General features: G+C 45.9%; 1 protein-coding gene and 1 long non-coding RNA gene across 2 annotated transcripts; both read left to right on the plus strand.

Moving 5' to 3' along the window:
* The first annotated feature begins 652 nt into the window (after window positions 1-652).
* Window positions 653-6,426, plus strand: LOC122393680. The gene is made up of 3 exons (XM_043389918.1): window positions 653-805; window positions 4,527-5,232; window positions 5,716-6,426. Exons 2-3 carry the CDS (start codon window positions 4,642-4,644, stop codon window positions 6,028-6,030), a joined length of 906 nt encoding a protein of 301 aa, XP_043245853.1. The 5' UTR covers window positions 653-805; window positions 4,527-4,641; the 3' UTR covers window positions 6,031-6,426.
* A 5,596-nt stretch (window positions 6,427-12,022) lies between these two features.
* LOC122393681 lies at window positions 12,023-13,861 on the plus strand. Its single transcript, XR_006258734.1, has 2 exons — window positions 12,023-12,748; window positions 13,279-13,861. It is a non-coding gene; the product is annotated as an uncharacterized LOC122393681 (long non-coding RNA).
* The last annotated feature ends 211 nt before the right edge of the window (window positions 13,862-14,072 follow it).

Here is a 14,072-nt window from a genome sequence, read left to right on the forward strand (position 1 = left end):
TTTTTAAAAATTTTGTCACAATAAACTTCCATCAATTCCCTACAGGTACCCAAAATTTGGCGCGCCTTCGGCGCGCCGTTTTTATACTATGGCCCGGCGAAAAAAGTGGGGGCGTTTAACGTCCCCCCCCCCAGCAACTCGCGGGTTAACATTTTATCTCGTTCGTGGCTGCCATTGATATGATGTGACGCGGGACGTCGGCAAAAGAAAGAGCTACATATAAGCAAGTTACTGAATGCGCTTGCCTCTTTTCTGCGGCGCTGGAGTTATTTCGTTGAGGCCATTTGCCGAAAATAATAGGATAAATTTGGCCATCAATAACCTCTGGTGACTTGCTTTTTTATCTGACTTGGCTTAAATTGAGTGAGTTAATTTCTCAGTAATTTGTTACGCCCTTTCGAGTGCCGCATTCGCATACATACCGCGTGTCATGCATCGCCTACAAGAAGTCGAATTAGACGAGGGGTGTTTGACCCCTCTCCCCCTCCCCGGCCCGGCAAAAGTGCCGCCGAGTGGTTACCGGTCCGGCGCTGTGTAAAACCGTTGCAAAAGACATAGGTATCGGAGTCTGACGTTAGCACCTGCTGAAGCGTTGCCTGTCATATGTATATCATCTTGACGTCATCCGATTAGTAGACCGGTGATTGGCTGGGTCCGATTAGACCAGACGCTGCCACTTGCCGGGCTGATATGACCTGATACGGCAAACCTCACAAGCACCACACAGTGTTGTTGACTGTTGAGTGGCAAGGTGACACGGTTATGAATGACAGTGTTAAGTGATGGCGCGGATATCGCCTATTGAGTAAGTTCGTTATAAAAGTAAAATTCTTGTAGGAGCTCCATTTGATATCGACAGGAACAATTTTTGCGCCTTCCGTCGCCTTACGTTGCAGATATATCTTAGCATAGCTATTAGCTACCAGCATACTTACTAAATTCAAGCGGGCTCTGGCACGGCCACCGCCCTCACTTTTCACGCTTTAACGGTCGTCCAAAACAGGAGAATGGTTTAACCCTCGCCGGACCTATTGGTTTTCTACATACCTACGCGCCGACCGAGGGGGGGGGGGCGGATACTTTCCCCCCTCGCCGTTTCGCCCCTGGTAGAGCTAGCGCGTCGCAGAAAAAAAAAACGAGCGTGAGTGCCGTTACAAAACACATAGATTGATACCCGATTTCAAGGTCCTAGGTCAACCGGTGACATCTGAGGTCAGGTCAAGTGCCCTAAGGTACGGATCCGTTTTTGGTGAATAACTTCGCAAAAACCGGCCGCAGAGACGCGATTTTGGCAGCATCGTGTTCGCCTCGCTCAGGCGCGTCGAATGATATACTTTTTGTTTGCGTGAGGTCAACTTTGGGTATTGACCTCAGGTCACGGTCAGGTCAGCGCCCCCAGGTCACGAACTTAGTTGACAGAGGTCATGTCGTCAAAAAAAGTCAATTTTTCAATTGATAATGTTTGACATGAAAATGCACTTTTTTAGACCAGCTTCGTCCCAGGAATCTAATTCTGCCATTTGTTTTCACATGCGATGTTCAGAAGTGCCTCAAACTCACGAAAATGCGTATGATGTCACCATGCCCTAAACATGTTGGAGCTATTTTTCTACAACTTGGGGGTCAAAAATCAAGATAGAAAGTTGCAATTTGGGACATCTCATGTTCTAATAGAGCTCTATAACATATATTCCGTTTTTTTTAATAAAAAAAAATTATTAGCTGTTTTCCAAAAAAAAACATAGCTTTTTGAATTTTTAGGGGTCAAAAACGCACTTTATGGGAAAAGCGAGATAGCCATTTTAAAGAACTCATTGAGCTGCGTCTTTTCATGTCTTTAATTTGCAATTTGCTAAAACCATTGATTTTAGGCGATTTTTCAAATATTTACCATTTTTTGACGAAAAAAGCCATATAGCTTCATCAATAAAATGGATATATCTCACTTTTTTTGGAAAAATTGCATTAAAATTTGACAAAAGTCGTCAAATTGATGAAGGAAAAGGTATACGAAGTTTCATGATCTTGGTTTCAAGTTGATAGCGTAAGCGGTTCGTGAGTTATTTGCGAAAAACCGAGGGGGCCCCCCTCGGTTTTTCGCGAATCGGTCCGCTCGACCCCCTATACAGGCGATGCTTGAGCTTCGACGAAATATGCCTTGGTTAAGGTCAGTGAACGTAATAATTGTATTAACCCGCGCCCGGCTGGGGCGGTCCTGGATTTCCACGCCCTGCTGGGGGGGGGGGGGTGTTTGAACACCCCCTCTTGTAACTCGGCTCCTGGGCCACATAGCGATACGCGGAAGGCGGCGTTCGAAAGAGCGTCAAAAATAATGAGGAAATCACTTCGGTCAATTTTTTGGTCAGGTCAAAGGTCAGGTCACCAGAGGTCATTGAAGGCAAAATTTCGCCGATTTCCAGGTCTAATGTCGAAAATTTTCAAGAAGCCAACGCATAACTCGGGAACCAATAGAGCTACATCGCCGCGGAAAAGCGCATTCGATAGCCCTATTAACCCTCGCCCGCACATGGGGGGTGGTTGCCACCCCCCCCCCCCCAGGTAGTCTTTCTGCTCTGCACTCAACATTTTTAGAGCTAGAAGGCTGATTTTTCGTATAGCTGCTCCTCTATCCTTTCTTGATGTCCACTGAAAATTTCAAGTTTCTGTGATTTTTGGTTTCGAAGATATGACCTTGTTTGTCAGGTCATGTCATGACCCAAATGGCCAATTCTCAACATCTTGCGTTTGCCATGGGCCTTATGAGCTTTTGACACCCTGATTTCGGCCTTTTTTGCCAGTCTTACCTCCCACCTACCATGGAACATGTTGTTCGACGATGTACAGGGGTCAAGGTCAGGGTCAAGGTCAACCTAGGTCATCTAAGATAATTGCGTTTTAGGCAAGCTGAATTTACTTTTTTGAAGTTTTTTGACTGCATTTTTGGTAAAAGCTTCTCAGATCATGATTTCATGTAATATGGACCCAAAAACAATCGGTGCACACATCAGTATACACACAGACACACACAGACATACAAACACATATAATTGACCTTGACCTAACTTGACCTGAAATGACCTCAGCAGCAAAATTCTGGTCGGGTAGTGTGACAAAGAGGTTCTAGCTGGCTTGGCACCAGAAAACAGCATCGTCATCGGTATTTGATAAGCAGCACACTTGATATCCAACGGTGACCCAAAACAGCAACATTTTTTAGTTTGACCTGACCTGGAAGGTCAATGACTGGCCTGAGAAGGTAAAACTGGGTATCATTGGATTCGTCTCTTCCCAAAGAATCTTTTTGGTCTTTACCGCTAAGCTCTATCTCCAACAGGAACGAAATGGCGCGGGGGGGGGGGGTGGCAACCACCACCCCCCCCCCCATGTGCGTTCTAGGATGGGAAAATGGCATGTGCGGGCGAGGGTTAACGCCCTTTCTGAGTAATTTTCTCAGATTTGACCTAACGCCAACGGTTTTGCCTGCAGGGGGCAAAAACTGCAAAAATAGCAGATTTTTTTCCGAAACAGTTTTTCTGCAATAACTTTTGACCCAAGCCTTGTACGAGCTTACTTTTACCGGCATCGTGTTCCTCTCGTCAAGACGCATCGAATGAACTATAACTTGACCTTGAAAGGTCAACTTGAAAATTTGACCTCAGGTCAAGGTCATGACCTGACCGGAAAGGGTCATGTTGCATATCGGTCGATCCGTATCGTCGAGCTGAACACACCTAAGGCGTTTTCATCGCTCTAGCATGCCTTTATCAAAAGTTATTTGCGAAAAACTGTTAGATACCATTCGTGACCTAAGATGACCTCAGGGCATAAACAAGGGTCACGGACACCATTTTTATGTTCAGTGTGTCTAAACCACTTGTAATTCGGTATTTGGGAGTGTTTATAATGTCTTTCGTCCAAACGAGGCGCATTTCAATTTTCTCTCACAGACTTATAACTGGGAGGTCGCAAAATTGACCTGACCTTAGGTCATCGATATCGAAATTCTGAGATATACATTTTGTACATGCCCTTAGCCCTTAGCAATCGCTGAAAGTTTCAAAGCGATCGGTCACTCGGTGTAGCTATGACAGACATTGAAACTTTTTATGAGGTGAGGTCACTTCAAGTGACCTGGTGACCTGACCTTGAATGACCTTGGTCTGAAATTTTCACAACATGTGTAGAATTGATGTATGTGCGCCGCCGTTTTTGAGATATTCGCGAAAAACCACAAGGGGGGTGTTCAAACACCCCCCCCCCCCCCCCAGCAGGGCGCGGGTTAACCAGCATACAGGCGTTAAAGCATGATTTTGAGACATGTAAATTGTAATGTCAACTCCGACTCCAGAGTCTGAGTCGGCAAAACTTTGACTACTCCGACTTCGACTCTGCAGCTTTACGTGGTGGATACGGTGGCTAAAGGTGGGAGCGATCTAATCCACAAGTGCCAGCGTTTTTATATAATATGGAATTCGCATGCAGATTGAATTCGTCTCATTTTTCTTCTATCTCCCTTCCTTTTACAGGATACGCAAAGAAGAAAGGTGATGGCCCATGTTGCTGCAGCCTTGAGGGCGGCTTGGAAATGATTGTTGGCATTTGATCTGTGAAAGCCGAGAAAAAAACGGTGACAACAGCAAGATGTCAATGAAGTTTTTATTTTTTCTCTTCTGTCTTTGCGCTGCCTACCGCATTTTTGTAGCAGTCTTTCTACATCCTACCAGCAGCCGCAATCCATCATTTCCGTCTTCGTCCGCCATCACCAACTTTCGTTACTTGTTTACGGCTCTGGTATTGGTCGTTACAACTGCCCTGTTGAAATACGTCTTTGCCCACCGTCACCGACTATCGCTGCTCGCCGTGTCGGCTCTCTCCATTCCCGTTCTGTATATATTTGTAGACTTTATTTTCCCTAGTGCTCCACCGCCGCCGCCAGTAACGGATGGCAGGATATATTTTATTTTTGGTGCGTATCTGGTCCTTCTCATCTTCACTATCGGCCTACTCGTTTTTTGTCGTCGTTTCTGGTTTATTACAGTTGCATCCGCAACCCTTGTCTCTATTTTCATCAATTACATCTACTCATGCTTTGCAGAGACTCCTCCGCCACCATCATATTCCGACGCCTACTCCTCACCATCCACATTTTACAATCCAATCAGTTTGATTTTTGCTCTCATATGCTGCTATCTTCTTGGCCCTTCATTCGCAAAAGGATTAACACCGGAAAAGGTAAGTCGGTTCTGTCTACAACGCTGGCATCAGGCCTGGAAGAGTGGTGTGGCTCAGGTTTGATTGCTTATATGCTTACAGCATTTGTTATGTTGGCATGGTGTTAACACTTAACAGCCCCCACGGACTGCACAACAGATAACATATTTCCAGTTTGTGTGTGTGGTCCCCTGTATCATAAATATTTCCAGTTGTAACTAGGCTTCCCGTTTCATGGTCTTGTTTCGGTCTCTGTATAGATGAGCAGATGATAAGGTGTATATTTGCAAAAACAAATACAGATATTCAAGGTAGGTTTATCGCACATAGCGGACAATGATATAGCATATTGGGATGAACGCGTTTCGTCAATTGACTTTTTCAAATACCTACTCCTTAGGGAAAAGCTAAGCATGTGCTTGTGAGTAACTCATGAGGCATCTATGTAGTTCACGTCGTTTGTAAATATGATGCATGCCCAATGCACATCCCGGTCGTTTCCAGAGCAGGAGCACGGTTGATGCCGGGGTCGGTACTGACCCGGAGGACCGCTCTGACCAGCCGGCCCGGACCCTGGCCGGAGTCCGGCAGGAGCTGCACTGCCCCGTGTGTCTGGAGCTGCTCCGGAGAGCCACCACCCTGGGCTGCGGCCACACCTTCTGCAGTGGCTGTCTGCAGAAACACCGCGATGCTTCCTGCAGCGGGCATGTGTGCCCGCTGTGCCGCAGACTGATCACAGCAGAGGTGATATCAGTCACTATTGAAAACGTCATCCGTAAAATGGATGCTGAGAGAAGCGATATCGAGACTGGTGGATAAACTCTCGTGCAGTGACATTGTTAATACGATACCACCGTTGTAGATAATCAAGTGCTTCCTTCCAGTGACCTCAAGTGAATGGATAATCAAATGTCTTGTTGTGCACTATCATGAACACACTCTCATGCAACACATGGTTTGTTTTAGGATAAAATGCTTGATCTAAACCTGTGATTGCGCATTATCTCTGTGATAGAATCTGAATAGTCTTTCAGTGGTGGCATGTCAAGTCTCCCTGGCATGGATGCATTGTTCAATTTGATGGGTGACACTTCCAGGGCTGTACCAGGGGGCGGAACTCATTGACATAAGAGAGGATGGGATACCGCTTGAGACCGATTTTCACTCGTACATACATCAAGGGAGAGGAATGAATAAAGTCGCTCAGTCGTTTTATCTACTTCTTTCGCTTGGCGCAAATAGCATATACCACCACCGCTTCACAAAGATGTTAGTATAAGGTTTTAAAATCGTTAGATCACCGCTGACGTCACAAATTCTAAGGGGGCATTCCAATGCATTAGCCCCTTAGAATCCGAAAACTGCAAGTTTGAAATTCCATGTCTCCAAATTAAAGCATTTTTCGATGTTGTGAGTGCCCAAACCGGTATTTTCAGGCCATGGCCACCAATTTGGCTATTTCAACTCAAAAATAATGCTAAGGTGGGATGGTCACTTTAAGGTGGGATGGTCACTTTAAATCTGAATGTCAGAAAGAGCTTTGAAAAGGAAAAGACTATCAAATGCGCTCTTCCGCGGCGCTAAAGATTATTATTATTATTATTATTATATTATTATATCGTTTATTCCACTAACCACGATCATCGGGTGGGCGTTACAGTGGAACATTGCCAATTCCAACACATCTGTTCATGCAGTAAACAATGATGGTTGGTACGTTTAACGGTACACTGCAGGGCATATGCGAGCACATCCGCACACATTGCCAATTCCAACACGTCTGTTCATGCGGTTAACAGTGATGGTTGGTACATATAACGGTACACTACAGGGTACATACAAGTACATTCGCACACATTGGGTGAAACGTGGTCATCAGTTGTCAGTGTTTGCTTTTGCTAGGAGGTACTTTTTCAGTTCAAATTTTGAGGCATTCCTCATTCTAGTGGGCAAACTATTCCACAATTTAGAGCCATGATATGACAGTGAATATTTCATAAAATCTGTTCGCGGAGCAACCAGATCTAGGTTCTCCGACTGTCTTGTCTCACGGTCAGATCTTCTAGTTATAAAGAGCGAGGATATCAAAGGTGTTGTAATCTCCGGAAAAAGCAGACACTGACGAATTATATTCAATGCAGCAATGTCATGTTCGAAGGCTAAGTCTCTTCGCCATGCCACATTCGCACTCTCACGACCCGTGATACGCCGAGCAAATTTTACAATTTTAGATATCCTTTTCCCCTGTGTCAAGCCACAATTCCCCCATACAGAAACACAGAAACGGATATGTGGAAGAACTAACGAATTAACAAGCAGTGCAATAGTTTTCAAGGGCATAATGTGACGCAAGTGACTCAGGCGTATCAGCATGCCAATGCATTTGCCAACAACAGTGTCGATATGGCTACTCCACGTAAGACAGCTGTCTAAAGTAACGCCCAAACTAATTAGAGACGGCTTAACTTGTACCACAGTATCAAATACATGTACACTCTTCAAATTAATCTTTTTCAAAACACATCTAGTGCCAAAAACAGTGACTTGTGATTTGGCAGCATTTACAGAAAGGCGGTTCCGGGAGAACCACACCCCAAGCCTTTGAAGAAGGGTCTGAAGGCGACCTATCACAGTATCTAGTTCGTTTGGTGGTCCCGAAACCATCACCTGAGTGTCATCGGCGTATTGAATTATTGATCCTGATTCAGACGCAACGGTGGGTAAATCATTCATGTACAAGTTAAACAACATCGGACCCAACACACTTCCCTGTGGAACACCTGACAGCACATCACCCTTCGCATCATTACAACCCCTCACATACTGGCGCCTACCAGAAAGATAGCTTTTGAACCATGGGTGTTCAATGCCATAGTGTGAGAGTTTCGCTAGCAATATACGATGATCTACACAATCAAACGCCTTGCTCAGATCTAGCGATACCAGAATGCAAATGTTTCCCTTATCAATAGAAGCCCTGATGGATTCCGTCAATGCAATCAGGGCATGTTCAACGGAATAGCGTGGTCGGAAACCAAACTGATTTTCTGACAACACATCGCAGTCATCTAGGTACGTACTTAGCTGAAGAGAGACAAGTCTCTCGAGAATTTTGGAAGCGACGCTTAAAAGGGATATAGGTCTAAAGCTAGACGCCTCCTTTGGGTCACCTTTTCCCTTGTAAATGGGAACTACTTCAGCTATTTTCCAACAGGATGGCAAAGTACCGCTGGTGATGGATGAGTTAAACACTCGTAGAAGCGATCCAAGAAGCCTGGAAGAGAAAGACTTGAATAAAAAAGCAGGGAGTCTATCTGGCCCACATGACGTGTGTGATTTTAAGGATCTAATAACTAAGCGTAATTCGTCCAATGTTGCTGGGCGAAGGTCGAATCTAGTTGATAATACTCTTGGGGGACCAAAAAACACCTCATCTGTACATGCACTGATATTTACTTTGCTAGCGAGGTTTCCACCTACTGAGCAGAAGAAATCATTGAATGAACGTGCCGTGCTTTCGTCCAATGACTGGGCGACTTTAGATTTGCCAAGCGTTGCATTTATTAAATTCCAGGTGTCTCTGCTGGACCTATGCGATCTGATACTAGACTCAAATTTTGCTCGTCGTTCAAAGCAAATTACTTTTTTAACCTGACGGCGCATATCCTTATAGAGGGTGATATCGGACTGAGCGTTGGTGCGTCTCGAAACACGTAACTGGGCCGTCGTTAAGCGGATAAGTTGCCTGGCGGCAGCTGAAATTCCAAATCCGGATTTGTGCTTAAGTGATACAGTTACAAACGGAGCATGACGATCAATGACTGGAATGACTGCTTCTGTCCAGCATTTCCAACCCTCGCCGGGATCAGAAACATCAACCCCGGGGGCCCAGGGTATCGCGTCATGCAGGTCTCTGCAGAAGGATTGGAAATCAATATTTTTCCATCTGCGGAACGTTATTGGAAACGGTTTCAACTTTTTCCTCTTAACTTTCATTTTGACTATTACTAGATTATGATCAGATACAATACAATCTTCGGAAGTGCACCCTGTCACAAAAGAAAAATCACTTACAAGAACAATGTCAATGAGAGTCGATGAGGAACTAGCAATACGGGTCGGCAGTTGCACACACTGATGCAATCCAGTATTGCCAATGAGAGTTAGTAGTTGTCGAACGTGTGGGAGGCTCGGTCGCAAGAGATCACAATTTAAGTCTCCGCATAAAACGACCTGCTTGCCCTCCGACAGCAAGGTCTGGACTGACAGCTCTAGTGCTTCGAGATCCTGTTTTATACAGTCATATATAGGTGGTCTATACACACAACCAACAACCAATGTCCGGTTGTGTCCACATTGTACGCTTACCCAAATTAATTCAAGACGCCCAGATTGTGACATTTTAGGGCCGGTGATCTTACTGAAAGTCAGATCACTGCGACAGTAAATGGCCACACCGCCACCTTTGCGTCCCCGATCAGCTCTGCCAGCTATCGTTAAATTAGCGATGGGGACATTTGGCTCACCCTTCCTTAGCCATGTCTCAGTAAAGCACATGACATCGATTTGGTGACGTTTTACATAGTCAGACACAAGGTCGGCTGAGGGTGTCAGTGACCTGACATTCAGATTGCCGATCGATAGCCCATATTTGGAAGTAGGTACATGGTGCGAGACGTTAAAACTAGCTGAGCAGGTGTCGCTACAATCAGTCACACTATTGGAAGGCCTCAGTCTAAAAAACCGTTTACCTCGCTCGACAGCATCTGCCAGACGTTTCTACAACCTGCTCTGTTCAAATTCAACCTGGACCTGTCTAAACCATTGTGGGCACATTCATTGAGTCTTGGTCGCAGGTCAATAAAACGAACACCTTCGCTGACGCACATTCTTTCGAGTTCATCATTCAAATGACTGCGTTTCATGGTGAGAAAGTTCTCTGTCGCATTTATGTCCTGAGGCACCGAGCATATCACAATGTCTCTTACCTTTTTGACTTGTTTGGCGGCCTTGATTACCTCGACTATGCAGTCAAGCGTATACTCCACGCTGTGCCGCGATAGATCATTTCCTCCCAGATGAAGGACGAGGTCAGCGGTTATCGCCCTGCAGCCGGCCACAGCGCCGTGAAGAGCAGACAGGGCGCTGCGAGCAGTTCCTCCCCGGATGCTGTCGAACACTACCTGAGCTCCAAGAAGAAACTCGTCTCTGGCCGCCTTGGCAATACGGCGCACGTTTTGACAGCCGAGCATGACTGCACCAACGCGCGGGACCGTACTGATTCTGGTGTCCATGCCTCTTTTCCGCAGACTGGAAACTGGTCGGGTCTTTCGATCATCAGCAGATGGTGATTGCGAAGCTGTTTTGACCACCGGCTTCTTCGTTTCTTTCGTTGCGCTGGATGCCGGTCTCGCAGACGATCGGTCGGGGGGAGTCGTCGGGGTTCGGTGAGGAGTCGAATAGGGACACACATTCGAAGTCATCGACGCAGGTGCTACATGCTTGCCATCTCCTGACGTGCCTGCTAGCATCATCATCATGCTGTTCACTTGTTTTGTAAGCTGATCAATTTGGAGCTGGCTGAGTCGAATTGCTTCCATTACGTCCATTAACGTTACGCCAGAGAAGGATGGGCCAGCAGGATGTTCATTCGAGGAATCAGGGCCCGGGTTCTGCTCCACACCTCCTATGACGAGAAGGGTGAGGATCAAGGCTATCCCCAGTGCAATGGAATTATGTTGAAATGATCTTGTTGATTTTGGTTTTAACCTTGCACGAATGTAGAACATTCCGATTCTCAGTCGGTAAGCTTGGTTGTCAATCATTGGCTTGATTTGAATACCTCACAATGGACGATATCGAAGTAGAGGATCACAGTGTCGGGCGTCACGATTGCCGCGCGAAAAATCGACTAAAATTCCGAGTGGCGCTGGAGCTATCAAAAAGCGAAAATTGTGGAAAAATAGGTTTTTATAATTCACCTATATCTTATAGTTCCTTCTAGTTCACAAGTTTTCCACTTGGCCACTGGTAGAAAGATTACTTATCTTTCAAATGAATGCACTTTCAAACCTAAGCGACGCTAAATATCATAATGTTTAGCATAAATCACGGAGCCTTCAGGGCACTGGTCGTCCCAACCGGGCAGTGGGGGCAGCTTGCCCCCCCCCCCCGCAACTCTGGGGCCGTGGGGGCGGTGCCCCCACAGCTTTGGAACGGAATACCACACTTTTTTTGCAAATGTTTTCTTTTTTGTTGAAAAAGCCGAGGGATGAAAATAAGTGGCCTAAAACCGGTGAGAAAACTAGATTTGGGGGTACCCTAGGTTGATCTCTATTATGGTGTACCCTCCCAGTCGGAAAGTAGTTCCCGCGCCGCTGATTTGGACAATGTCATGCACCAGAATATTGTAATAACAGCAGACCCAACACATTTTTTGCTCAAAAGTTTTGCCTTTATGTGCTCGAGCTTCACTCACTGCTTTATACTAGCTATTCTAACTGCTTTATACTAGCTACGATCAAGAGCGGAGAAAATATTACATTCAGAAGTAGGCATAGCTCATTGTACATACCTAAGTGCATTTGCATGCACTATGCCTATCTAATGCACATATAATGGAAACTTCGGATGGAATTAGATCAATCATGAAATGCCTATAGCGTTACTCTCAATAAAAATATCTCATTCCTTTACAAATAAGAAGTTGATTTGTTAAGCACAAAATTGAGCCTATTAGGTAAGACCTATAATGGTGCTTTTGTGTCTTAAGCATATCTCTTTTCATTGACTGCTGTATTTCGCTCCCTTTCTCAGAGTTCAACTACGCTGTATGACATCCAGCATCAATATCGAATTGATAAAATATCGAGTGTGAGCATGCATAAACGTTGAAGATGCCGTTTGATGCCGCGAAGACAGGAGCTTCGACATGGACCATTCAGCCAGGACAATTCTACTCTCCTTAGTTCTTGTCTGCCTCACCTACATTGGCGCCAATCTTCCCCTCATTTACTCGGCCTGGTTTGTCCCAATTAAAGCATCTCCTCCAACTCCTTCTCCCTCTCCTCCATCTCCGCCTCGTCTTTCTCATTCGCCGTATGTGCGCGCTCTTCATCGAGTCTTTTCTTCTTTACCTTTACTGCCTTTATCTGAGCTCTTCCCCCTTGTCACACACTTTTGCAAAGCTGTCACTTTGATATGCCCTATCGTCTCTGTTTGCCTGGCCCACATTCCATGTTCTCTCTTTAAACGTTGTGTTATCCTCTGTGTTGTTTACCTACCGGCCATTTTTATGCTTATCTCTCATCCTTCTACTTCATTAACAGACGCATCATGTCCTCCACCACCCACGCCTGTTCCCTGTCCTCCGCCAACCTTTGTTCCTGATTTTTACCTTCTCATGCTTCAGAATGTCCTTGTGTCTTTCCTCCCTTTCTTCTTCTTCTATTGGCTATGGTCCCTCTCTACAAAGGACAGAAATGCTCGGCAAGCAGAAACTGCTATTTGTGAACCTACCAGAGAGCTGCAGGCTGAGGTGAGCGTCGCGGCTTTGACCTGACCTTGGTCTGAGACCAACACCTTTAGCTGACTTTTTCTTAACGTTTGTCATCCGACGCGACTGAACGTAATTAAGACAATGGTGGCAAAATCGCGGCTATGCGACCATTTTGGGCGTGACGAGTCACCAAAAACTAAACCCCTATCTTTAGGAATTTTACTCGACGTTAGGGGTTACCGGTTGACCTGAGACCTTAAAATCGAATAAGTATCAGTCGATGCGTCTCGTAAAGGCACATCGCATAAAGCTCGTTTCTTCAGGGGTGAGAGGGATCCATCAAGCCCCCCGTATGAATATTATTTTTTGACATCTCCGCTAGCACAAGGCTATGGCTGGGGAAGGAACCGGTAGGTTCGGCGAAGGCTAAAACAGCCGCAGTGGTGGGTGATTGCGCGGAGAGCTGCAGTTCAAAACCCGACGCTTCTTAATGTTGAGCCATAGACCTCTGTACACCTTGTGACCTGGTGTACAGAGGTCTATGGTTGAGCAATTTGCTGTTTTGCCAGAATGGGAGGGTCGGGCGGGCGGTCCCGGTCCCGGAGGACCGCTCTGACCAGCCGGCCCGCACCCTGGCCGGAGTCCGGGAGGAGCTGGACTGCCCCGTGTGTCTGGAGCTGCTCCGGAGAGCCACCACCCTGGGCTGCGGCCACACCTTCTGCAGTGCGTGTCTGTGGCAGACGCGGACACAGCTCGGCAAAGTCTGTCCGCTCTGTCGGCAGCGCATCAAGTTCTACAAGGAATCCGTCACGATAGAAAATGTCATCCGGAGGATAAGTCAGAGGTACTGATCTACATAGAAGTGTGCGACCCGGATGAATTGATTGCCTTTGGCACTATGTATGTAGTGAGTTACATTATTGAAACTTAAATCAGATTCTGCTCGCAGCCAAGCGAACTCGTATATACTGGGTAGTGGGTATAGTGCCTTTGTTGTCACTGGATGAAGGGGATTTGAAGTGCGTGTGTTGAAAAGTGTGTTGTAAGGGAACGGTTCCCTCGTTTATGTGGAGATTATCGTTTAAATGAGGCTCCATGACTATAAGCAAATGTGTGTACCGCTTCTTCCAAATAAAACCATTCTAAGATGTAGCTCATGTCGTCACTAAAAACGCGTCGCTAAGAGTGTATATGAATGTCCTCCACTTATTTCGTTGTTTTTTCGTGCTCGCTGGGCATTTTTTCATACTCTCATACTGACTAGATAAAGAGAATTGCATGAACTTATCTCTCGTACGTATAATTATCCACGTTAGCCTCCAAATTACGGGCATCCTGTTCAGTCGGCGGCGCTGACTGACCG

This window comes from Amphibalanus amphitrite, unplaced genomic scaffold, assembly GCF_019059575.1.
Source record: "Amphibalanus amphitrite isolate SeventyFive unplaced genomic scaffold, NRLGWU_Aamphi_draft 000547F_arrow, whole genome shotgun sequence".
In the NCBI taxonomy this organism is placed as follows: Eukaryota; Metazoa; Arthropoda; class Thecostraca; order Balanomorpha; family Balanidae; genus Amphibalanus; species Amphibalanus amphitrite.

What these genes read in the sequence shown, in the direction of transcription:
- LOC122393680 (XM_043389918.1), top strand. Translation starts at nt 4,642, where the DNA reads ATGTCAATGAAGTTTTTATTTTTTCTCTTCTGTCTTTGCGCTGCCTAC. An exon ending in AAGGATTAACACCGGAAAAG is followed by an intron (nt 5,233 to 5,715) that starts GTAAGTCGGTTC and finishes GGTCGTTTCCAG; the next exon opens with AGCAGGAGCACGGTTGATGC.